The following is a 23188-nucleotide window of genomic DNA, read 5'->3' on the forward strand; positions in this document are numbered from 1 at the left end:
GCCGAGTAACCAAAGGGAGGGGATCGATTAAAGAGCAGAGTCCTGGTCATGTGTGATCAACCGTGAGAAAACTACTACCTCCATCTGAGGTCTGGTGGCTCGTGGAACTTTCTAGTCAAATCGCTCACTCAACCGAGTCCCTTCCTCCTCCAACGCCCATAAATTTTGACCTCGTGCTCACAAAGTTATCACTTCTTCATCTCTCGCATACATACATACATACAGCAACCGAATCATCATCCATCTATAGCATCTCTTCGTCACAAATGTGAGTACCTTTGTTCACTTTGACTCACTCCGACCGCTGGCAGAGGTTCTTTCCATTCACAGACTCATTCGGCTGACGCTCAGTCCTTTGATCACCATGTCTGTCCAACCAGAAACGTTTGGTTTCCAAGCCGAAATTTCTCAACTTCTCGACCTGATCATCAATACCTTCTACTCTAACAAGGAGATCTTCCTTCGTGAACTCATCTCTAACGCTTCCGATGCCCTCGACAAAATCCGTTATCAGGCCCTCACGGACCCTTCTCAACTTGACAGTGAGAAGGAGCTTTACATCCGTATCATCCCCAACAAGGAAGAGGGTACCTTGTCTATCATCGATACAGGTATCGGTATGACAAAAGCTGATCTCGTCAACAACCTCGGTACCATTGCGAAATCTGGTACCAAAGGTTTCATGGAGGCTCTTTCTTCCGGTGCTGATATTTCTATGATTGGTGAGTTAATCTCAGTGCCCGTCAAATGATAGCAGTCACTAACTCTTTCAGGTCAGTTCGGTGTCGGTTTCTACTCGTCATATCTCGTCGCCGAGCGTGTGCAGGTCACCACAAAACACAATGACGACGAACAGTACATCTGGGAGTCAGCCGCTGGTGGTACTTTCACCATCACTGAGGACCTCAATGGACCTCGTCTTGGTCGTGGAACGGCGATCAAGTTGTTCCTCAAAGACGATTTGAAAGAGTATCTCGAGGAGAAGAGAATTCGAGAGATCGTCAAGAAACATGTGAGTGATTCTGATGACAAGCATAGTGGAATGGGCGCTGACGTGGCAGTCCGAATTCATCTCTTACCCCATCCAACTGGTCGTGACCAAAGAAGTTGAGAAGGAAGTGGAGGAAGATGAGGAGGAGGCAAAAGACGGTTCTAAGATTGAGGAGGTTGAAGATGAAGACTCTGGAAAGGAAAAGAAAAAGAACAAGAAGATGGTTAAACAAACTGAAACTTCTAACGAGGAGTTGAACAAACAGAAACCCATCTGGACTCGGTCAGTAGTTTTTCTTTTCTATTCAGAGACGATTGGCTAACGATCAGTAACCCATCCGATGTAACTCAAGAAGAGTACGCTAGCTTTTACAAATCCATCTCGAATGATTGGGAAGATCATCTCGCCGTCAAACACTTCTCCGTCGAAGGACAACTCGAATTCAAAGCCATGCTTTTCATTCCAAAGCGTGCGCCTTTCGATTTGTTCGAAAACAAGAAGAAACGTGGTGGTGCTTTCAAACTCTACGTTCGACGTGTTTTCATCACCGAAGACAGTGAGGAACTCATGCCTGAATACCTCAACTTTGTCGTCGGTATCGTCGATTCTGAAGATCTTCCTCTCAATATTTCTCGTGAGACATTGCAGCAAAACAAAATCCTCAGGGTCATCCGTAAAAGTTTAGTGAAGAAAGCTCTCGAGCTCATTCAAGAGATTGCGGAAGATAAAGAAAACTTTGATAAATTCTATTCTGCTTTCTCGAAAAACCTAAAATTGGGTATTCACGAAGATGCTGCCAACCGATCTAAAATCGCCGAATTCTTGAGATTCCACTCTACCAAGAGTGTCGATGAACAAACTTCTTTCAAAGATTATATCACTCGTATGCCCGAGGTTCAAAAATCCATCTATTACCTCACTGGTGAATCTCTCGAAGCTGTCAAAGATTCTCCTTTCCTCGAAGTACTCAAGAAGAAAGGATTCGAAGTTCTTCTACTTGTCGACCCCATCGACGAATACGCAGTTACTCAATTGAAAGAATTCGATGGTAAATCCTTGGTTTGCGTTTCTAAAGAAGGTCTCGAACTTGAAGAAACGGAAGAAGAGAAAAAAGCTCGTGAAACCGAAGCTAAAGAATTCGAATCTCTTTGTTCTGCAATCAAAGAGAACTTGGGTGATAAAGTCGAAAAAGTAGTAGTATCAAACCGTATCTCTGACTCTCCTTGCGTTCTCGTCACTGGTCAATTCGGTTGGTCATCGAATATGGAAAGAATCATGAAAGCTCAAGCTCTTCGTGATTCTTCAATGTCAACTTATATGGCAAGTAAGAAAACGATGGAACTCAATCCTCATCATCCAATCATCAAAGAACTCAAGAACCGTATTTCGGAAGATAAATCCGATAAAACAGTCAGAGATCTTACTTTACTCTTGTTCGAAACCGCACTTCTTACTTCGGGTTTCACCCTTACCGCACCTCAAGACTTTGCTCAACGTATCAATAGGATGATCGCCCTCGGTTTGAGTATCGATTCTGAACCAGAGGCAGAACCCATCTCCGCTGCTGGAGCTGACGAGACTGTTATTGAAGAAGTTGGTGGATCTATGGAAGAGGTTGATTAAATGTAAGATTAATTCAATGATCATGTGTGAAAGTGGGATGGTAGAGGAAGAAAAGGTTAGCATGAATGAAGATGGGTTATATGGAGTTGGGAATGAGAGTTTATATGCATTGTGACATTCATGACAGTTCTATCTCTAATAAAACCTTGCACATATCCTGTTTGATCTGATCAACTTTGCACATATCCGTCTAGATTTATGTCGCTTGCACATAAACTCATTTGATCTATCTCAATATTCCACATATCCTATTTGATCTGATAAACCCACATAGCCTATTTGATCTAACCACCTCGTATCCTCTTAACTCAGAAAAAGCGCAGAGCAGAGCTACCTATGGCGCGAGACGTAATCTATAGCCATGAAGACAATCCGTCAGAAATCGAAATCTGCATCTTTGAGCAATTCATCCCAATGTTCATCCTCCGCTTGTTCCTGTTCGAAAGGTGCCGCCCAAGCTATGACCCTTTGGTGTGCCATGACTCTGCGGTGTTAACTAGACTCATTCACACTCGCCCCTTCTTCTTTCGACATATACCAAAATTCCTCCCTGGTACATGGTACATCTACCGTCATCAAGACGACTGGGATGAGAAGTGGTCTAAGCAATGATGACTTTGCAAGTGTATGACTCTCGAGACAGTGGGAGGAAATATCATTTCGTGAATGATTGTGTGAGGCTATGAGGAGAGATATGAAAAGGTCAAAAGGACTCACTTATGAGCAGCAAAATTACGTATTTCTAAATTCTCTAAACTGACAGCTCGGGATATGGCAACATAAGTTTGACCTTGCAACTCAGCATTCTCATCTACTTGCCAAAACCTCTTTTTCGTCGTTCTCCCAGGCGCGTATCTAGGGGTAATGAAAGGACGAGATAAGAAAACGAACTCATGACAAGGAGAAAGAGGAGAAGAGGAGCAGTAAAACAAGGAAGAGAAGAGATAAGATAGGACATAGAACAAACCTTGTACGAATATCTTATTCAAATCAATTTTGACCCTCTCCATAGTTTGACCTTGAGACTTATGTATCGTCAAAGCCCTTTATAGTCAATTACCATTCAAACTAATCCCCACTAAATGTCTATACATACTTCAATCAAAATCCGAACCCATCCGTTTTCGTCGAGTTTGGATGACGTTGGAGAAATGTAATGAGTGAGAAGATATCACTCACCAGGCCAAAATCAATGGGATTTGATGTCTTTCCGCTTCCACAGTTCCCATTGCGTTCAATACGTCCACACACATTTGTGGTATTATCGTCTTTGTTGCAATTCTGTTGGTTGCGTATTTTGATGGGACAAACTCTACTACTGGCCATTTTACATGAGGAGCAGCGTTAACTTGAGATGCTCGAGGAGGAAGGTAAACACCAGAGGAAGAAGCTTCGGAGAGAGTCATAAAGTCTGTAATCTTTCCTATGGAGTTAGTGATCATTTCTGTGTGGTGTGATACTTTGATGAGAATGGAGAAGAAAGAGGGGAGGCGGAAGGCGGGAAGAGTGAGGACTGACCTGTGGATCCGTTGACTAATGCTCCATCCTGTCATGTCAGACCTTACCCATCACATGATGAAGAGGCGATAGGTGACAGCGCTCCTCACGTGGCCAGGGCGAGGAGGGCGGATGGATAAAACTTACACTCATGTTCTACACTTTAGCGAGTATTTGAAAGATGATCAAAAGAAAACATACAGTGACAAGCATCACCAAAGCTCCGACTTTCAACGATAATTCTTTCACCCAGATCGTGTTTTTATCCAATGTCGCCGTAGCGTCAGCTTGGGAGATATCATAACCTTTCGAATTGATACCTGGGGCGTCATGTGCCAGGTATTCTTGTAAAGGAGTATTTAGAGCGGCTAATCTTTGTCGATTTATAGTTTCCACTTCATTCTTCGAGGGATACCTTCCCATCAGCATCATACCTGTCATGTCGATCCTCATACTTGACGAGATATATGGGTGGATACTGATTATGGCCGACGATGAAAGTGGGGTAAGGGTGGAACTTACAAACCAACAGCTTCGACTCCATCTGTATACTCAACAACCCTATTGCACGTTCTCAACAATTTTGTATCTTCCATCGAGACATGACCCTTTCGCATAGATTCCAACAATCTCACAAAAACATCTTCTTTTTGTCTGAAAACACGAGTCAAAGCCATCATATTCTCCCTCGGGAAACATTTAGACCATGATTTTGCTTCAAAGGCAAATTTGAATGGTGGATCTTCAGGTTTGGCAACGGGAGGTAATTGGAAGAAATCACCAGAAACGATAAGTTGTAAACCTCCAAAAGGTTTATTATTGTTTCGTACTTTCCGAGCGATTTCTTCTAGTTTATCGAATAACTTGCCATCTATCATTGAGACTGATGCCTATGTCAGAGAATATCCATGCTAGATATTTATAGTGATAACTCACTTTCGTCAATGACTAAAGCATGGGTGGATTGCCAACGATCCCGAGTGACATTGTTACTTCGAATATTGTTGACCAATCGATCTACTGGGAATTGACCCAATCCGATTCCTGCCCAAGAATGTACCGTTGACCCGCCGATATTGCTGAAATATCAGCATCACCCTTGCTGCTCTGAATCCCTCGTGGCAAGAGTTGAGAGATAGGAGAGAGGAAACTGACATTGCAGCCATGCCGGTACTTGCTGTAACCCCTAAAGTCCAACGATCTTCCCCCTCAGTAGGCTTACCACCATTAGCCACGTAATTCCTCCATTTCTCTTCCACTCTTTCTTCCGGAGTCTGTTTCAGATTCCCTTTCGTCCGACGTTTGTTGAACTCGCGTATGATAGCTCGTAATAAAACCGATTTACCCGTACCTGCTGAACCAGTGAAAAAGAAGTTTTCTCCTGCCAGAATCCTTTCCAGGATCTGTTGTTGTTGAAATGACAGGACGGGTTCTGATCCTAATGCTGGAGCTGACTCGACAGTGATCGTAGTAACGGATTCGGAAACATCGGTCCGTGCTTTGTTCTTAGATGTGACTTTTCTAGGTTTTTTATCCGGAGACTGTCTCCTATCACGGTCGACATCGACAAAAGGAGCGTATGGCTTCACGTCAGGTTTGAGAAAGTCGGAATGTGGGTCTAACTCTACTTTAATAAAGTCAGCGGAAAAGTCAAAATCCTCGTCAAGATCTTGATCGACTACCAAGGAACGTCCCTTGAGCAGTTTCCGCGAGGCAGAGGTGTGCACTTGAGCTTTACCGACAAATTTCTGTCTGATCAGCCACCCTCTAGAGGAGAAACACGGCAGCTTGACGAACCCAAGCAAGTCCTGGGTTCGAGAAAGATTTATGCACTGCACCAGGAAAGTTCTTGACCTGAACACCCAAGTCAGCACTTAGCACCGTAGATCCCGTAGACGCGTGATGCGAAATTTACTCACTTGAATCTCTGCTTCTTCCCATGTTTTGTACACACCTGGAATACGACCTATCTTGACCCCATAGTATTTCGTCTTCTTCCCAGACAGTTTGGTCGTCGGCTTGGAGCTGTGAGGGCGAGAGGGAGGCGAGGGAACTCTGGAGATGCGTTTGGACTTGGGCATGAGTTGGACCGACATGACGCGTTCACCATGAGCATTCTGCCAGACGTCAATGAGGTTTCCACTTGATGTGGGCAACACGTGGACACTCACAAATCCTCGACCATGCCCTCTGCTTGCTTGAGGGCTGGGATGGAATGACTGGGAGCGGGAGGTGAGACGGAGCAAGTGGCTATCGCTGGAATTCAGGGGGTGGAAGTAGTAGGAAAGGGTAAGAAAGCAGGCTACCAGGCTGCTTCAGTGACCGGTTGCGGGTATGACGTAGTTGTTTGCGGGCGTCAGCCCCGCAAATCTACTGGGGGTGATTCAGGGTTTTTCTGCGTAAATTCTACGTAAGTGCCTGGAAGGGTTTCCCAGCTGATCATCAAGGGAAATCACAGGGAAATCGAACCGAACTTCGCGCACGACACGAAATCTCTTCACGCACGACAAAATCACGTGACTAGCCGTTAGGCATGCCGCAAAATCAAGTTAGGCGTCTCAAACCACGTGGCTTCTTGTGCACAGATCGCCCTTCCACTTTTCTCATACTTTCAAGTAATATCAATTAACTTCATCACTTTCTGCAACTTACAGGAGATAAGCTATGATATTGAGACACTGACCATCGTTCTCAGGACCCTCGATAATCCCCATTGAATACCTTCCAGTCAGTATAGGCTCTGAGGCGGCCGGAAATTCATGGGGAGAAGGGGTGGAAGGGAGATCAGTTTATCTCGGTCAGTTCTTGACCTTTGAGCCTGAAACTTTTACTGACCAATAGAGGGGGACGATCTCTACATGTCCGTGTAAAAACCAGGATCTTTCTATGCATAGATCATGGAGTAGGTTAGCAACTCTGGCCACAGGACAATTGGGGAGGGGGGGAGGACGGAAGGGTGTCCCTGCGTGCGCCTAACGTCTCTGTGCTGCATGCCTAACGCTTTATCACGTGATTTTGTCGTGCGTGAAGAGATTTCGTGTCGTGCGCGAAGTTCGGTTCGGGAAATCAGTGATTTCCACATGGCAGACACATGGTTGACATGCGAGATCCATGCATTCCTTCCATAAGCTACCCCTCTCCCCTCTACAGGTAACCCAACCCTTCTATGCAGTTATAACAGGCAATATTCTAGATGCACTGCTTCTAAGCTATGGGGGCAAAATCTATCCCTCGCAGCTAGGCAACAATCCAGGAGAACTGACCAGGAAGTCACCAGAATACATCTCCTCATACCTCTCTCCTCACAGGTCAAGTGTGTACCACCTTAAGCTGTGGGTGAGGTTTTACCTGCAAGCTAATTGGCTGTACATAGTCAGTGATTTGGTGCATGTTTAACTATTCATGCAGCTGTCAGTGATGTCCCATTACCTGCAGGGGACAATGATTGAGAGGTTTTAATGGGCTTGACCGGATTGGATCCAGGATATGAGAAGTGTTGCCAACTTGTTGTTTCTCAGGCCTAACATGCTTCCATTCGGATCCGTTGCATACCTACCTGTCAAATAGGCACGTGGCAGCCATCGCCCGTTTTCCATCGCCTCTCGAAGTCGATAAACCTAGTACTTAAACACCCACTTTTGGTCTACTTTCCTTCCATTCTCCTTTCACATCTTTATCTCGCAGATCCATCCTCACTTTCCTCTTACGTCCTTCATGACCCACTCTCATGTCTAATCTTGTATAATCTCACATCCATCATCTGTGACGACGTACGGAAAGCTCCTATTGTAAGAACTGAGGATCGACAAAGAGACGAGACCTCGCCATTATTGTACCCCAAACACCCCAGTCAGGTATCACCTCCTCATGGCCGACTTACCCCAACGTACCAATTACACCGCGGCTTACTCTGGCTTGCTCGACAACTTGTATCTTACCCTCGCCATCGCCGGTGCTTGTTTGGGCGGATATGAACTCCTCGTTCATATGCCTCGGCGGCGAGGAAAGCAAGGTCGATTTCAGAGAGTTCCCGTCAGGGCGTTCTTCGCCCTGAAGCGGTTCTGGACGAATCGGAAACGAGGCAGAATAAGAAACAACAGCTCCAGTTATCCTTCGGATCATAAGCGACAGACGACAGAGGATACCGCTCAGACCAAGACGAGTAAGGAAGAATTCGAAAGAGCGAGACTTGGATCGCAGGAAGATTGGGAGTTTGGCTAGTAAGTGGGCTTGCTTTTTGGGAGGCATCATGCTGATCAGCAGTATCTATCAACCGAAAGCATGGGCAGTGTGGGTCATGTTCCATGACTTGAGAGAGAGAGAGAGCTGACAGGACAGCAATGCTTCCCCTCCCTTACCGTCGGTTCTCTTATCGCTTCCCACGAGGTCTTTGCTGATCCTCAGACGATGGCCGTTAGCTTGGATAGCTACCGCTCTCAAAGTTAAGGAAAGAGATATGCCAGACAAATGCGGTTTGGATCACACTCTCCATGCACGATTCCTCAGAGGTTGCTGTGAGTGCATGGACGAAGGAACGAGAATGGTCACTGATTCATTAGTGTTCTACACCATCCTTCAGGCTTTCGTGGTACTACCGTCAGTCGCCTGTATCGGTAATTCAAGTCAGCTGACTCTCAAGAATCCTCCTCCCCCTTCACGTCCTCTACTCCCCTCATGATCTCTCAAATAGCTCCATGGTCAAGGCATCGATCTCATCCCTTGTCGAAACTTCGGGAGCGCGGTGGCTGTGGGTGCACGCCGTCTTGATCTGGTGGGTTACTCTCACATGGATCGCTACCACCTTGTGGATAGCATGGGGAGGTTTGGGATATCGTCGCCGTCAGATCAAGCAGTTGCGCCGTCGGATAGAGACTGGCCAATATGCACGACGACAGTTGACCGGAGGAGAAGATGGGAACGCTGCTGCGGTACATGGTGACGATTGTGAGGGGATCAAACGGTTCAAAACCATCATGGTGACCAACGTACCTCCCGATAGTGAGTCCACATGTGACTGTTCCTCGCTGACGTCCAGTGAGGAACGAACAAACAATACGTGACTACTTTGAACACCATATTCATCGCTACCGAGCGCGGTTCGGCGATGGCGCTCAGCAACCTAAATCTTCACCCATCTTTGGCAGAAAGAAATCCGAGAAAGGCCGCCTAGCCCGACATAGTAGTGTCTTTCGTAAGAACAACGAGAAAGGAGAGACACCACACTCCTCCCCGGTGCCGGAAGAGGAGTTGTCCGCCAATGATTGCGCCAGTGCCGACGATGAGCATGAAGCGCGAGAAGTGGACGAGGTCATCTTTGTCAGAAAGCTGGGTCCGCTAGAGAATCTCCGGGCAAGGCGACATGCTGTCCTGAGGCAATTGGAAGCGGTGAGTCCTCCTTCTTTGTCCGTAGCATGTGGCTGAAGTGAAGGCGCACGTCAAGTTGGCTCAAAGAATCTTGCGGGCGGTGGCAAGTCACAAAGCGAGCCCAGAGTACACTCCATCTACAATATCGACCGACTTTACCCATTTGACGATACCTCCTGGAATCAGTAAGAAGGAGCGTTTAGACCTCCTGACCGATGCCTTGGGCGCGTTTGTGGACGGAGGTCCGGTAGAAAGAGGAGAGAGCAAACAGACTGTTTGGGAAGTGAGTTATGAATCAATCCAAGTTGCTTAGCTGATGTCAGGTTCTGCACTCTCTACCTCGAGAATTGCTTGACCCGTATCAAGCGTTGACGCATCTCAGTTCTCTCTTTCGAAAAGAAAACGCCCCACTAATCGATTACCTCACTACAAAGCTCAATTATCTCACTCTCCTTGTTGATGAAGCACGTTCCAAGTCTCTGGATGCCTATCCTCCATCTTCGACCGCCTTCGTAACTTTCAAAGACGCTTCGACAGCTCGTGTAGCGCTTTCCATCCTTCCTGGACATCCAAAACGTAGTCTAGCATGTCACACTTGTTCCGCTCCGGACTGGACAGACCTTCTTTGGAGTCGACTGGCCAAGTCCACCTATCGTGCTTCTTTCGTCCGTGGCTGGATTGTTTTCCTGGGTGTATGGCTGTTCACTCTGATCTGGGTACGTCAAAACATCTTATCGCAAGTCATTACTCATGTCAGATCTTCCCTGTGTCGGTCTTCTGTACTTTGACGTCTCTATCGAACATTGCGCAATTCATCAAGCCTCTGGCCAAATGGTTGGCGGACAATCCTAAGGCTTCATCTGCCATCACCTCGCTTGCTCCTGTCATTTTGGTGGCACTTCTCACTCTGGCCATCTGTCCGATCTTGTTGGTCATCTCCAACAAGGCGGAGACGATCGTGACAAGATATGGAATTCATCAGTCTGTCATGGAGCGATTCTGGAAGTTCTGTACGTGTGATTTTGTGGACCGAGGAGTGTCTGCTGACTCTTTCAGTGATAGTGAACGGTGTTGTCTTCTTCGCGGTTAGCCCTTTCGACTACCTCTCATTGAAGACGCTGATTCGTTAGATTGGCCAGTCAGCCATTGAGGCATATCTGGCAGCATTCCAAGAGAGCAACTTTGACCCCTTACCGATCGTAGCCTCAGCATTTGTAAGTCGGATCGTCGAGTATTGACTGGTCGATGACAAGATAGCCATCTGCTGCCCCGTACTTTGCGTCGTATATCCTGCTACAAGTCGCAATTCAGCCGTTCTTCGAGATTTTCCGCTTTGGCGTCAGTTCATCTTTTCCATTGCGGTGACCAAGTTGACGTCTAGTTACCAACTATCCTATATGTCTTCGGAACTCGGGTCTCCATTATTCCGCGTCAAAGGGCCTCACGAACAAATTAGTCAGTCGAGCAAGCTTGTCAAGATCGTTGCTGACGAAACAGTCCAACGTTCAGTCACTTCTCTCAAGTACCCCAGCAGCGTGAGTCAACTCGCAAGACATTGAGCAGGGTACTCATCATCAGTGTTGGCCGGTGCGATCATGCACCTGTTCATGCTGCTAAAGTGAGTTTAATACTTTTCTGCAACGTCAATGCTGACGCGAGCCAGTCCTCTGGTCATACCTTTCAGTATGCATTCTCAACTTACTCAGTAAATGTCAACTGATTGATACAGCCTTGATATACTATGCTTCTTGTTACGGTATGTTCTTCGTCCGAAGTGTGCAGTTGAAAGTCTTACAATCAGTCGTATGGAAACGCCAATTCACCTACGTGTACGGACGACTGTACGAAAGCAACGGACGAAGAACCGCCATCAGGGCCATGCGTTATAGTATCGATGGACTAGCTCGTGAGTGGTAATCATCGACTGTTGAAAGCCACTGACGCTCCTAGTTGCTCAAGTATGTTCCCTCGGTCTGTGAGATGATCAAGCTGATGTCACAGTTTGCCCTCTTTGCGTTCTTTATCTTGAGTGAGTCGTACCTACTGTGAAAATGGATATCAGACTAACCGGTCAGACAAAGCCAAAGGAAACGCGATAGCTACTGGTATCCTATTTTTCTTGACACTTATAGCCAAGCTCATGTGAGTGGCTGCGTCTTCCTTGCATCAGCGCTGACCGAGTTCAGAATCACTCGGGCAATCCGGCGACGTTTCGAAGCGTGAGTCAACTCTTGCATCTTGAAATCCCACGGCTGATCGATAAGTTTGGACATTGAAGAGGCCGACCTTTTATGTCCACCCCTTGACACGCCTGGGAGCTCTGATGCCGCTCACAAGGGATCGGAAAACCTGAAGCAACCTCCACCCTCTAACCCGGTTCCTTTCCACGCTGGGGTTTTCACCGCCATCAAGGAATGGATAGAGAAATGGCGGTACGCCGAGAGATCTCTTCGGAAAGCCACGCCAGCTTCCTATCGTCGGCCTCTTCCCTTTGACAACACACTCTTCTGCACGCTTGACAAGTTTTTCACCTACGACATATCGGAAGGGGGTGAGGCAAATGACACGCTTGAGAAACCCATGGAAGTTGGGGTGACGTTGAAACAAGAATCAGAAGAAACATATATCCAACTTGTGACTCCACATCCCCCTTTCCCTCCATGGGAAGATATACCCCCATATTATCGATCTCGTGGATATAACGATCAACCAGCTTATACAGATGGCTACGATGATTTTCTATGGCTCCAACGACATCCTTGGTCCACCCTAGATCTGGACGATACGATCGAACTTCGTCTTTCCTTGACTTCGTCAGCTGGGGGCGATGGTAGATTCGGTTCATGGCCGTTGTTAGAATGTGAAGAGAAGGAGTCCAGGGAATGGCAAGAAGTTCTGCTACCTGAAGGACAAGGTGACACTTCTCCCACTGGTTTACGAGCTTCGTTATCTCTCACTCCGATCCCATCGAACGATCAACAAGCACTCATCGGTCATCTGGAAGTTCCAGCGGAGATCGGTTCCGAAGTCGATGATGAAGGTGTCACTCGAGATCTCTTCCGTCAAACAGCACGTAAAGTGGGCATGCTTTCCAACCTATTCAAACCTCATGGATCTCAATTTCTCTCTGGACCTCCTATACCTTTAGGACGTCTTTCAGAGGAAAGTATGACATTCGAACACCGTGTTGATACGGACGAAGCTTTGGTCAATGCTGAAGCTGGTATGAGTCCGAGACCAATAGCAAGAAGAGAGGCCTCAAGTCGATCTTCTTACATCTTGCCAACACGTACTTCGACACCTCGACCAATCTCTTTGGTGAGGGAAGATTCCGATACTTCAAGACCGAGTATCATCGTCACTTCACATCCTCATCAATCTTCTGAAACAGATTCCGATCCTTCTCCCACTTCTCATCCTATCACAGGTTCTGTATCAGCTCCAGCTTCTGCTTTCTTACCTCACTCTCTTGGACGTTCCATCTCGAGTAGACATCCACATAGATCGAGATCGAATTCTCGTCCTTTGGAAAAGAAACTTTCATCCCCTGCTAGACCTCGTACGGCTGGAGGAACACCTTCTATCATATCACATGACCGACTCGCATCAGGACGTTCAGCCACGACACTACAACAACAGGCATTACTGAGGGAAGTGATGGAAGAAGAACGTAAGAGAAAGAAAGATGAAGCGGAAGAATTGGATGGTTTAAAGGAAAGAGAAGAGAGGGAATTGAAAAAAGAGAGAAGAATAAGTCAAGGGTTAGGTGATCATGGTGAACAAACTTTAGGTGTTTCACATACTCCCAGACGATTAAGTTTTAGAACAGCAGCCGTAGCTGTGGGTGCGTTTTCGAGAGATAGATCAAGTAGTAGGATCGTTGTTCCTGCTGAACAGAGAGATAGGTCAGGTAGTAAGACGGCTATACCAGAAGCTCCCAGAAATAGATCAGGAAGTAGAGGAGCGATAACGTTGATGAATATTCCAGTTGGGGTTGAAGCCGGATTAGGATTAGGAGTTGATACTCAAGGTGAAACTTTGATATCTCCTAGGAATGAAGGAGAAACAGAAGAAGGAACAGTAGAAAATAATTTACCTGTACCTACCACGCAAAGATTAAGAGGGAGAAGTTTACAAGGTGGTACTAGAGAAACACCGGCAAGTAGGGGACAGAATATGACGGGTGGACAAGATCTCGGATGGGGAGCTATCATTTAGAATTTGGGTCTTTTTCTGGATTGCACTTATTTCTTTGAACAAACTATACGGGGAATTGTTGCTTGATTGTAGTTTATACTTCTCATGTATCGATTGGTTGTGGTCGTGGTTTTCTTACCAGGTAGAGACAGCTCAATACAATTTGCGAAAGATGAATGCTATTCAAGGTGAATACCATCTGTGATGAGAGGATCATCCTTACGAACGAAGGTACAGTAAGCACTCATGTAATTGGATCGGAAAAAAGAAAAATGCAACTTGTCAGAGGGAGGAGGGAAGTGCCTGAGGAGACATTCAGTAGCTTGTGGGCAATTGTGAGTCTCATTACGAGATTACGAGCTTGAGGTATGATAGGCAGAGAGTTTGGACAATGGGAAGGAGGTATATGAAGAGAAACATGTGTGATTCAAGAAGAAACAGGAGGTTTACTTGGGTGAATAGACTCGGTTTTGATGAGATAGTAACTTGTACTCTACTGTATATGGAGAAAAGTGTAAGATGTTTGTAAGGGGATCTGGCCGAGCAAGGCAGGCTAGTCTGGTATGATCCCATTGTGTATACTGATCAATATTGACTAAAAAGAGTAATGCATATATACATTGTAAATATACCTACATATCAATGCAATGATTTTGACTAAAGATACAACAACTACTCATAGTGTACTAATACGCTTGATTTCCTTTTTCGTATCATTCATCACTTCCCTCCACTCACTTTCCGATTCTTCCTTATTGGCCGTCCACCAACTGTCAACTTCTTCCTCATAGTATTTGACATATCTATCTTCTGCAACTTGCCCCTCTCTCCCTTCCCCTCTTTCGTATTTGGAAGATGCCGTTGAGTTTGTTTTGATGGTATGTTTATGGAAGACGAATTAGACTTGATAATCTGAGAAAAATGTTCGTTCTTCCTTGCCCTTACTCCCTTTGCTGATATATCCATACGGAGATGATCTACCCAACTATAGTGTGTACCACGTAACCAATTCCGAGATCTTTGTTCATACCCCTCTCCACTCTCCCGAGCCAGTTTACGCATATGAAGAGCTAGTGAAGTGGGTTTTGTCCAGCGGATGGCTATACCTTCTGTTTCCTCGGAAGGTGTACTGGGAGATGTACCAGGAGAGGAAGTTTTGAGATTGACAGGAGGGGATGGTCCGGGGATGGGGGAAGAGTCGGTGGAATTGGTGTGAATATCAGAGATGGGTACGTTGGATGAATGGGAAAGGGGTGAGTTGTCAGGGGTGGTTGATTGAGATGGGTCGGCAGCTTGAGAAGGGATGGAGGATATGGATGGATCTGAAGGTATGGACAGCTTGGTTGGATTGGTGGGAATAGATTTAGTTTTGGATGAGTTGGAAGAGGGTGTGGATGGACTGGAGGAGGCAGCGGATGGAGGTGCCGGGGAAGAAACACCAGAACGATTCAGTCTACGAGCAGCATCAAGCTTCGTCATTTGTTCTGGTGTGGCGAATTCTGGAGTCGAAACTGAAGCCATGGCTTTGAGACGATTAGTAGCTACACGTAATTCTTCCTTAGCCTCTTCAGAGGCTTCGGGATGGAAAGCAGAAATGGTATATTGTACATCCCCTGGGATCAGCTCATCGTTTGACAGAAACATGAGCTGATTCCTGATAGATTTTACCTTAGACACAACGAAGAATGAATGTGAGGATGTGACAAGGAACCTGAGACGGATAGAGATACTCGGTGACCTTTCAGAAACCCGGACAAGACTCACACACTGGTAGGGAGTTCGACTTTCTGATTTCAGGAAACTCTTTCATTTCTGGCATGCTTTCACCTGCTATGACATTTGTGACTGAAAGTCTGAGTCCTCGAACGATATCTTTTGTACCCGTCGTGTCGGTCGAATGACGGGGTTGTACTAATGCCAACAAACCCCGTCGACTCCCATGTGGTTTGCTCCTCAGAGTCAAGTACACTTCCTATCGCCTTAGCCCCGACTATTGGGGAATAAAACACCTACCTGCTCAGGAGAGATCTCCACCACACGTTTCAACAGTGACTCGAGAAGGGCGACACAAAGACGGAAGGCGGCTTCGGCGAGGGCAGTGGAGCCGAATAGACGTTCATCAAGGTCCGCTCTGAGGGTCAAAAAGTGTTCTCTGATTGTGAACAGGTCACGCGGATGGATTTAATGGATTTGGACGTCCGAAGAGACTAAGAAAGATGGGTCACGCACAAGGAGAGATATTGAAAACCGTAGATCCTCTTCGTGTTGTGATACGCGATAAAGATACCGTCCATATTACCGATACGAGCTTGCATGCTGTATTTTGTCAGTCAACGTGATCTACGTGATGAAAGCGAAGACTTACCTGTATTTCAACATGGCCGTCCGTGACAGGTCATATAGCCTTATCACATTAGCAGTATGCCGCGCCTCGGGAGCAGAAATATTGACTTACTCTCGTTCAAACGACTCCAACATGCCCTTCTCCTGATGAATGTCGTAAGCGCTGTTTGCCTGATAATGAGCAACATCCTCTGGGGCAGAGAGAGCTGTGAAGACCTCACTCACCTCGTAGTTTGCTCGGTCATACCGGATAGGTAAACATGCACGGGTTTTGATATCAAATGTCCCATCCCCCGGTAATCGTAGATCATGACAGTCAAGTTGACTCCTCATGAGAAGACTTCCATACTTCCGTTCAGCTATGACAAATTTGCCTCAATTCAATCAATACTGACCTTCCTATAACGATAAGCCTCTCGTTCTGTGCGTTCTTCCACTGAGACGGCGGATTCCGGCGAAGCTCGCATGAAACGCCGAAAGTCCGTGTTTGATGACACCAGCTGTTTTTCCAAGATCCGACCCTACCTATCAGTGGCAGAATGAATATGAAGAACGAACCACGAACGTATTCACTGAGCACGTTATCGGTATCCCATCGTTTATCTGAATCAACTGTGTATACACCCGTTGGCATTCGACTCAGTACGAGACTTGCAGGTAAAAGAGCTCCGGTGGTAAATTCTGTTCTCTACCCATGAGCAACCTGACAATCATTATCATGATCATTCACAAACATACCTCCTGAGAAAACGCTTGGCTTAAACCAGAAAGCTCCACACCCTTATTCGCTGTGATGGCGAAATATATTTGGCTCAAAGCTCGAGTCAAGGTCGACGTTGAGCCCACAAACTGACAGTCATTCTCCTGTGCTAAACTCTGCAGTTCCTGGTGGTTGTCAGCGAGAACAGATGCTTGTGCTAGATGAACTGACTGGATCTTGGGAAGGTTTTATGTATTGAGGTAAACGGGCAAAATCGAACTCGCTAGCATTGGGAATGATACCCAAATCAGAGGGGAAGTTCCAGACTCCCGTCCTGGGATCCCTAACGGTCTGCACTCCTGGTCTGATGTTTAGCTTGTTGATTTCAGGGCATGATTGACGTACGAGAAGAGAACTCTTGAGAGAACTGGTCGTAGGGAAGCTATCTTCATAGGACGCGAGGCGATCACCTCTGAGAGTTAGACTGAACGTATCTAATGAGGGTGAGCTGACCTGGGATACTGATTCTAGAAGCAGAGACGGAACCCTCCTCCAACACGATGGAAGGTTTTTTTAGTGGTTTCACTCTAGCAGTTGATCTACCTTCGTGGGGGAGTGCATCTGAATCTCAGTAAGCATCGAGAGCCCGGGTATCTGGGGAAGAAACTCACCATCCTCCATATCTACAACCAGAGTGTCGTCCACGAGCTCGGAATCGAGCGCATCATTACTGCTGTCCACGATCAGATTCAGCGATTGTGGGTCTTGTTTCACCAATTGGCCGTCAGGTATAGGGAGATCGACAGGGACATGATACTGGACGTCAGTCTTACTCTCTCTGATGAGCGAAACACGTACCGTGGAGCTACTGCTGACCTGTCGTTTGCCAGCGACCTGAGAGACAGAGGGAGACTTCGCACTGAATATAATAACACTGCTGGATGGGATAGCACGGATAGACAAGTGGCGGCGAGATAGTATACTGCACCGTACAGTGCGGTTCAGCAGACGTATACAGACAAGCATGAGAGGGCAGAGAGTGTGATTATTTGAATGCTTGTACTCGTCACTACTACTACAGTATGAATGTAAATTTGTGGGTTGTAGTTAGAAATTCAGAAGTCTTCATGATGGTGCCTGATTCTTGGGTGGTGTGTGATAAGTGAAATGCCACGTCACTGATTTCCACTTTTCAAATGTTCAACTCCGTCGCACAAAGGTACAGTATCTTTGAACGTGTACCAAAAAACCTACTCTTCTCACTCTTTACCTTTCTTCTCCTTGTTAACCCTCATTAAAAGACATCCCTGCCGCCCGTTATGTTGTTGTATATCGATGTCATCTCCGGTGATGAAATGCTTTCCGATGCTTATGATCTGTGCGTTGTTCACTTTGTTTCTCTCCCACTCTCAGTGGCGTCAATTCTCAAGCTGATGGGAATAGGAAAGAGGTCGATGGTATAGTATACGAAGTCGATACGGCTTTGATCATTGTCAAAGAGGGTGATGTTGATATTGGTGAGTTTAATCCTTGACGATAGATGTACAAGATGACAATGAATGCTGATTCTTTCAGGAGCTAATCCTTCTGCCGAGGAAGCCGAGGAGGCCTTGGAACAAGGTGCAGAGCAAAAGAACAATCTTGTTCATTCCATGCGTCTTCAAGCTACTACTTTCGACAAGAAAGTGAGTTTTAATCAATTCTCTCTCATCTTTCTTTCACTCCAGATCATCTTCTCGTTTTCTAGAGCTCAAGATATGTGAAAGGGGAGGACAAGTAGTTGACACACAGTCTTACCTCGCCTACCTTAAAGGTTACATGAAAGCCATCAAGAGTCATCTTCAAAAGACCAACCCTGAGCGTGTTGAAGGTTTCGAAAAGGGTGCGCAGGAGTTTGCCAAGAAGATCGTGGCGAATTTCAAAGATTTCGAATTTTACGTTGGAGAAGGTATGAACCCAGAGGGTATGGTGGCACTTTTGGTAAGTCAGAAGGGATATATCTCATTCTCCCACCTCTCAGACCAGCTTGTTTTGATCTCTCTAAAATTGAAATATTCCTAGAGCTGATATGTAGAATTATCGTGAGGATGGTGTTACACCTTATTTCATTTTCTGGAAAGACGGTTTGAAGGAAACTAAGATTTGATCTCATCATCCTTTGGTAGTCAGTCATTCGACATCTTCCTTTTACTACTAAGTCACTGTATCGTAGAGGTGCAGAGGAGTTTCCCATTTTTCGTACTTGAATGGGCCCATGTGGTTTCATACAGCTTATGTGACGAATTGCATGCTAAGGGCTATTTGCATATACATTGTTTCGCTTCTTAACTTGGATGTTGCTTCCTCAAAATCCTCGTGTGAAGAAAAATTTTCATTCCGCTCTCCACCCCTTGCTTTGCCTTTCTTTTCACCACAAAACTACCAACATCTAATACCCACCGGTCACCAGCTACGCATTGTCAACCTAAGCCTTTTGATCCTATCTGATGCCCTCTTTGCCAGATATCGACTCTCCTCACACTGCTTTCCGTCGGACAGAGAAACATTTCAAATCCCGGGTTGTCAAATACGCCCTTCCTTCCCTTCGAACTCTTCCCGTGCTGGATCTGTCTCGTCCGGACGAACAGGAAGATGATGAAGTATGGAAGGCTGGCTGGTGGGGTCCCGGAGATGTCATTTCTTTGCAGAAATTGAGAAAGGGGAAAGAACGGGAGAGAGGGGAAAGACCGGATACAGATGTGGGTTTGTTGGAAAGTGTCAGGCAAATTAGATTGGAGGATGGGAAAATAGGATGGGTCATTGCTCCCGGTATGTCCTTCGTGTCTCCTGCTTCTTACGATATACTACCTCATCTCTCCTTTTCCCCATGCTTCTTCTCTTTGAGTCAAAAAGGAGGTGATTGAAATGAACGTGTTCTTTCTCGTAAGGAGGAGAAATACGGTGAATGACCAACCCAGTCCGGGGAGCTGTCAAACGACCCCAAGAGAGCAATGGTCACAGTCCGAGTACTCACAGGAGATGAGGTTTTATAATTGGCCACAAGTAAGAAATCAGCTGATTATATAATCAGGTTGTATCTTAATCCCTCAATACCTTTCCCCATCTCAACAACTTCAATTATCTCAATCAGCTCTTGAACAATACACTCTTCCTCCTAATCCATTATCTCTTTCTGCACACTATGTTCTTCCCCCAAACCTCTTCCATCTTCACTCAATTGATTCTCCTTTACTCATCGAACCGATCTATTCAACATTATCCGAAGAAGAAAAAGAAAGAGCTTTGATAGCTCAAGAAAGAGCAGGAGGAAATAGGACAATGGTGGATACGAGGCCTGAGGTTGTGGTGGATTTTGAAGATGTTTTAGAAGGGAATAGGATAAATGAAGGGATTATACCTAGTTCTAAAGCTGGTTTGAGGACTGCTAAGGAGTTGATGAAGGAGTTGAGGTGGGCGAATTTAGGTTGGGTTTATCAGGTGAATCCTTGCTTCCCTTTGACTTCTGTCCCTCTCCCTTGCCCCTTCTCCCTCCCTACTCCAGCTAACTCAAACACTCTCTTCTATCCTCTCTTTCTCCATTTTCGCTAAGAGAAGCCATATGTACCATACGTACCATACGTACTTTGATAGACAAAGACAGGTCGGCTTCTTTTGTAGGACAGTCATACAAATTTTGAACCAGCAAAAGTCCAACATTGCTACTCGTTTTCAGATATTTGGTAAAGATCGATGGAAGGTGTAGACGCTGATCTCAGTGGTCCACTAAATCATACGATTTCACAAACCCCGAACCTATTCCATTCCCTACCCCTCTAGCTCAACTATGTACGAACATAGTCAAATCTATCCCTTGGTCAGAAGTATACCAAGATTCTAAAGATATCTCTTGGAAAAGTTGGAAAGAAGATTATGTACCAGATACTGGTATCGTCAATTTTTATCAATTGAAAGATACTTTGATGGGACATGTTGATCGTGCCGAGTGAGTTCTGGTCTTTTTTTTTACAATCGTCTTTACCATCATTCTCTCACCTCTTTCATTTACTCTTCTCCGCCTTTTCATCGCCTGCTCACTTACATCCTTCTCACACCATCCTTTTCCCGTTCACCGTCTTCCTTCTCGTCTTTCTCCTTCTCGTCTTTCTTTTTATCGTCTTTTTTTTTATCGTGATTCAATTCTCCTCTCATCACCTCCTACTCTCTCTCTCTACCATCTATCCTTAGACTATTTTTGCCTCCATATATGCCGTATCCTAAAAATATCGAGAATGTATATAAAGTGAGAGGTTGAAAAATGATTTTGACTCCAGACTGGACCCAAGTCGTCCACTTGTATCTATCTCTCTTGGACATTCAACCATCTTCTTACTCGGTTCTTCAACCCGAAACGATCAACCCATTCCTCTCATACTCCGTTCAGGTGATATTCTCATCATGTCCGGTCCTGGTCGAAAAGCTTATCATGGAGTACCTAGGATTATGGAAGGTACTCTTCCATCTTATTTTACCCCTTCGTCGGATGATTCATTAAGTATGAAAACTACCAAAGAATTTTTACAAACTGCAAGGATCAACATAAATGCTAGACAAGTGTTTCCACCTGGATTCGTACGACCTAATCCTACTCCTTCTCCTGTTGTGCATTCCGAGTCGATATCTACTTCTTCAACTTTAACTCCCACTAGTAGTGTTAGTATCGATGATATGATAACACGATGCATGAATGTTTCTTCGTACTGGTCGTGATCGTCAAACTCTATCAATGCCACAATAATGATGATTGTCATACTCTACATATGGTCGTGATTGTCAAACTCTACGACTGAGACTAGTTGGGATCGCATGAAGAATGCCAACATACCCATCTCCCATCTTCCCTCTTTTCTCGTGATCTCTCTTCCCTCATCGCCATTTGGTCAACATCCTCTTTAGCGTGATCTGTATAGGGATGAGAGACCGATTCGTCCATCTCTATGTCATGTGGTATGTCAATTTGTAAAGTTTTATCAAAACGAGATTTTTTCTTTGGAAGTAGATAACCCGTGCGTTGAAAAGGAAGACCATCAGGAGGTCTGAAGGTTTTTTTACAGTAATAACAAGTTTGTTTAAGAATATGAGGGACGGAAGGTATTCTCCACTGATTATCAGTTTGATCATTTTATTGTTGATAATCGTCACGATGAGAATTTCTGTCAGAGTGGTGATCAAGAGGGTGGAAAGATGTTTTGAATCAAGAGGGTGGAAGGGTGTTTGGAGCAAGAGAGAAGATAGAAACTTTGTATCAAGACAGAAGATAGAAACTTGGGTCAAGACAGAAGATAGATACTTTGGTCAAGGTAATGGGAAGAAAAGAGAAGGAAGAGAGAAAAAGAACTTACGAGTAGTTCTGGTAGAGTCAGATGAAGGTTGGTGAGATGATGACTGAGAGTTGCGTGGGGTGCGGAGGTAGGTGTTGTATGTATAGCTGGAATCTAACGTTTCAGTCACACGATCTATCATGCCACTTCAATGTATGTGTGTCATATGTCATCACAGCCACTAAGAACGACGTGTTTCAGATGAAGATAACTTCCACATTCCAAGCGTGACAAAACAAAGAAGTAAAAAAACCTTGGAGAAAGAGTTTATATAAGCCCCGTGTCGAAGATGAAGAGGGTTTAGGTATGAGATAAATCCCCACAACTCACATGATCAGACAAAGGATATAAAGTAAATCTCTCCACTCTAACATCCAACGCATAACCTTTTCCCCATAAACAAATCCAAGCGTGACCCATAGGATAATCCACCCGAATGGCCTTTAGAGATTTCTTATATGTGGCATGACATCCTTCGTACAGATCGTTAAAGACCCCTATGCAATCATCGATGGATTGTTCCCTTGCTAGTGGGTGCGATGAGGGTAGTTTAGGTCGAGAGTCAGGACGAGAAGAAGGGGTGATAGTTGGTGGTCGGACGGTTTGAGGTGATGGAATGGGTGGAAGGGGGGTTAGAGTATTGGGAGATGTTGATGGTAAGTCTAACCGTCAATCATCACTGGATTTATTCTCTCTTCGACCAGGAAGATAAAGATGTTTACTGGATTGGGTTTGAGTGGATTAGATGTGAGAATGACAGTGGAGTCAGTAGTGCTTTGAGGGCTTACCGATCTGGTCGGAAAGAAGTGCTCGTCTGAAAGCACTTTGATGTTCAAATGCCAATCGACTTTCTTGTGCCACCAGATGAGGTGAAGCTGTGAGAAGTTGAGAAGGATGAGGTAGAGCAGGTAATTGTGTGAGATGTTGCATGTTTTCCATATCTTTTGTCGGACCAGTCGTGACCAATGACACTCTGCCGACACTTGTGCTTGAATATTATAAGAAGTTAGAATTGTGATGTATGGTAGATCGGGTAGGACCGAGAAGAGCAAGTTAGATTGTTCCGGACAATCAACTCCGGACAGGGCAACAAAAACTACTCTCGTTTATCAGAAA

At 45.5% G+C, this 23188-nt stretch overlaps 6 protein-coding genes across 6 annotated transcripts; 4 read left to right on the top strand and 2 right to left on the bottom strand.

Annotated features, from left to right (window-relative positions):
- The first annotated feature begins 140 nt into the window (after positions 1–140).
- TREMEDRAFT_72780 (heat-shock protein 90) lies at positions 141–2746 on the top strand. Its single transcript, XM_007002081.1, has 5 exons — positions 141–268; positions 352–722; positions 774–1012; positions 1062–1273; positions 1321–2746. The coding sequence occupies exons 2-5, from the start codon at positions 365–367 to the stop codon at positions 2612–2614; spliced, it is 2103 nt and encodes a 700-aa protein (XP_007002143.1). The 5' UTR covers positions 141–268; positions 352–364; the 3' UTR covers positions 2615–2746.
- A 5232-nt stretch (positions 2747–7978) lies between these two features.
- Positions 7979–11621, top strand: TREMEDRAFT_66911 (uncharacterized protein; the record flags this gene model as incomplete). The annotated part of the gene is made up of 19 exons (XM_007001830.1): positions 7979–8331; positions 8375–8401; positions 8450–8470; positions 8516–8625; positions 8671–8707; positions 8751–9109; positions 9147–9496; positions 9540–9758; positions 9799–10191; positions 10233–10485; positions 10532–10560; positions 10606–10689; positions 10733–10813; positions 10857–10930; positions 10973–11010; positions 11054–11093; positions 11139–11158; positions 11277–11381; positions 11551–11621. 19 exons carry the CDS (start codon positions 7979–7981, stop codon positions 11619–11621), a joined length of 2664 nt encoding a protein of 887 aa, XP_007001892.1.
- A 2642-nt stretch (positions 11622–14263) lies between these two features.
- Positions 14264–17774, bottom strand: TREMEDRAFT_36734 (uncharacterized protein). Its single transcript, XM_007000778.1, has 15 exons — positions 17574–17774; positions 17387–17531; positions 17229–17336; positions 17121–17187; positions 16947–17079; positions 16754–16900; positions 16581–16703; positions 16411–16536; positions 16241–16363; positions 16128–16186; positions 16038–16076; positions 15902–15988; positions 15686–15803; positions 15437–15644; positions 14264–15285 (listed from the first exon to the last, which is right to left on the bottom strand). Exons 1-15 carry the CDS (start codon positions 17739–17741, stop codon positions 14393–14395), a joined length of 2544 nt encoding a protein of 847 aa, XP_007000840.1. The 5' UTR covers positions 17742–17774; the 3' UTR covers positions 14264–14392.
- Positions 17775–17985: 211 nt separating this feature from the next.
- On the top strand, positions 17986–19006 carry TREMEDRAFT_41791 (uncharacterized protein). Its single transcript, XM_007000889.1, has 5 exons — positions 17986–18093; positions 18159–18232; positions 18291–18400; positions 18507–18695; positions 18790–19006. Exons 1-5 carry the CDS (start codon positions 18035–18037, stop codon positions 18859–18861), a joined length of 504 nt encoding a protein of 167 aa, XP_007000951.1. The 5' UTR covers positions 17986–18034; the 3' UTR covers positions 18862–19006.
- A 195-nt stretch (positions 19007–19201) lies between these two features.
- Positions 19202–21461, top strand: TREMEDRAFT_26898 (uncharacterized protein; the record flags this gene model as incomplete). Its single annotated transcript, XM_007000745.1, has 4 exons — positions 19202–19523; positions 19786–20192; positions 20471–20697; positions 21026–21461. The coding sequence occupies 4 exons, from the start codon at positions 19202–19204 to the stop codon at positions 21459–21461; spliced, it is 1392 nt and encodes a 463-aa protein (XP_007000807.1).
- Positions 21462–21778: 317 nt separating this feature from the next.
- TREMEDRAFT_58668 (uncharacterized protein) lies at positions 21779–23002 on the bottom strand (the record flags this gene model as incomplete). Its single annotated transcript, XM_007001291.1, has 4 exons — positions 21779–21787; positions 22094–22186; positions 22403–22734; positions 22861–23002. 4 exons carry the CDS (start codon positions 23000–23002, stop codon positions 21779–21781), a joined length of 576 nt encoding a protein of 191 aa, XP_007001353.1.
- Positions 23003–23188: the final 186 nt, after the last annotated feature.

The sequence above is a fragment of the Tremella mesenterica genome (genome assembly GCF_000271645.1).
Source record: "Tremella mesenterica DSM 1558 unplaced genomic scaffold TREMEscaffold_1, whole genome shotgun sequence".
Classification (NCBI taxonomy): Eukaryota; Fungi; Basidiomycota; class Tremellomycetes; order Tremellales; family Tremellaceae; genus Tremella; species Tremella mesenterica.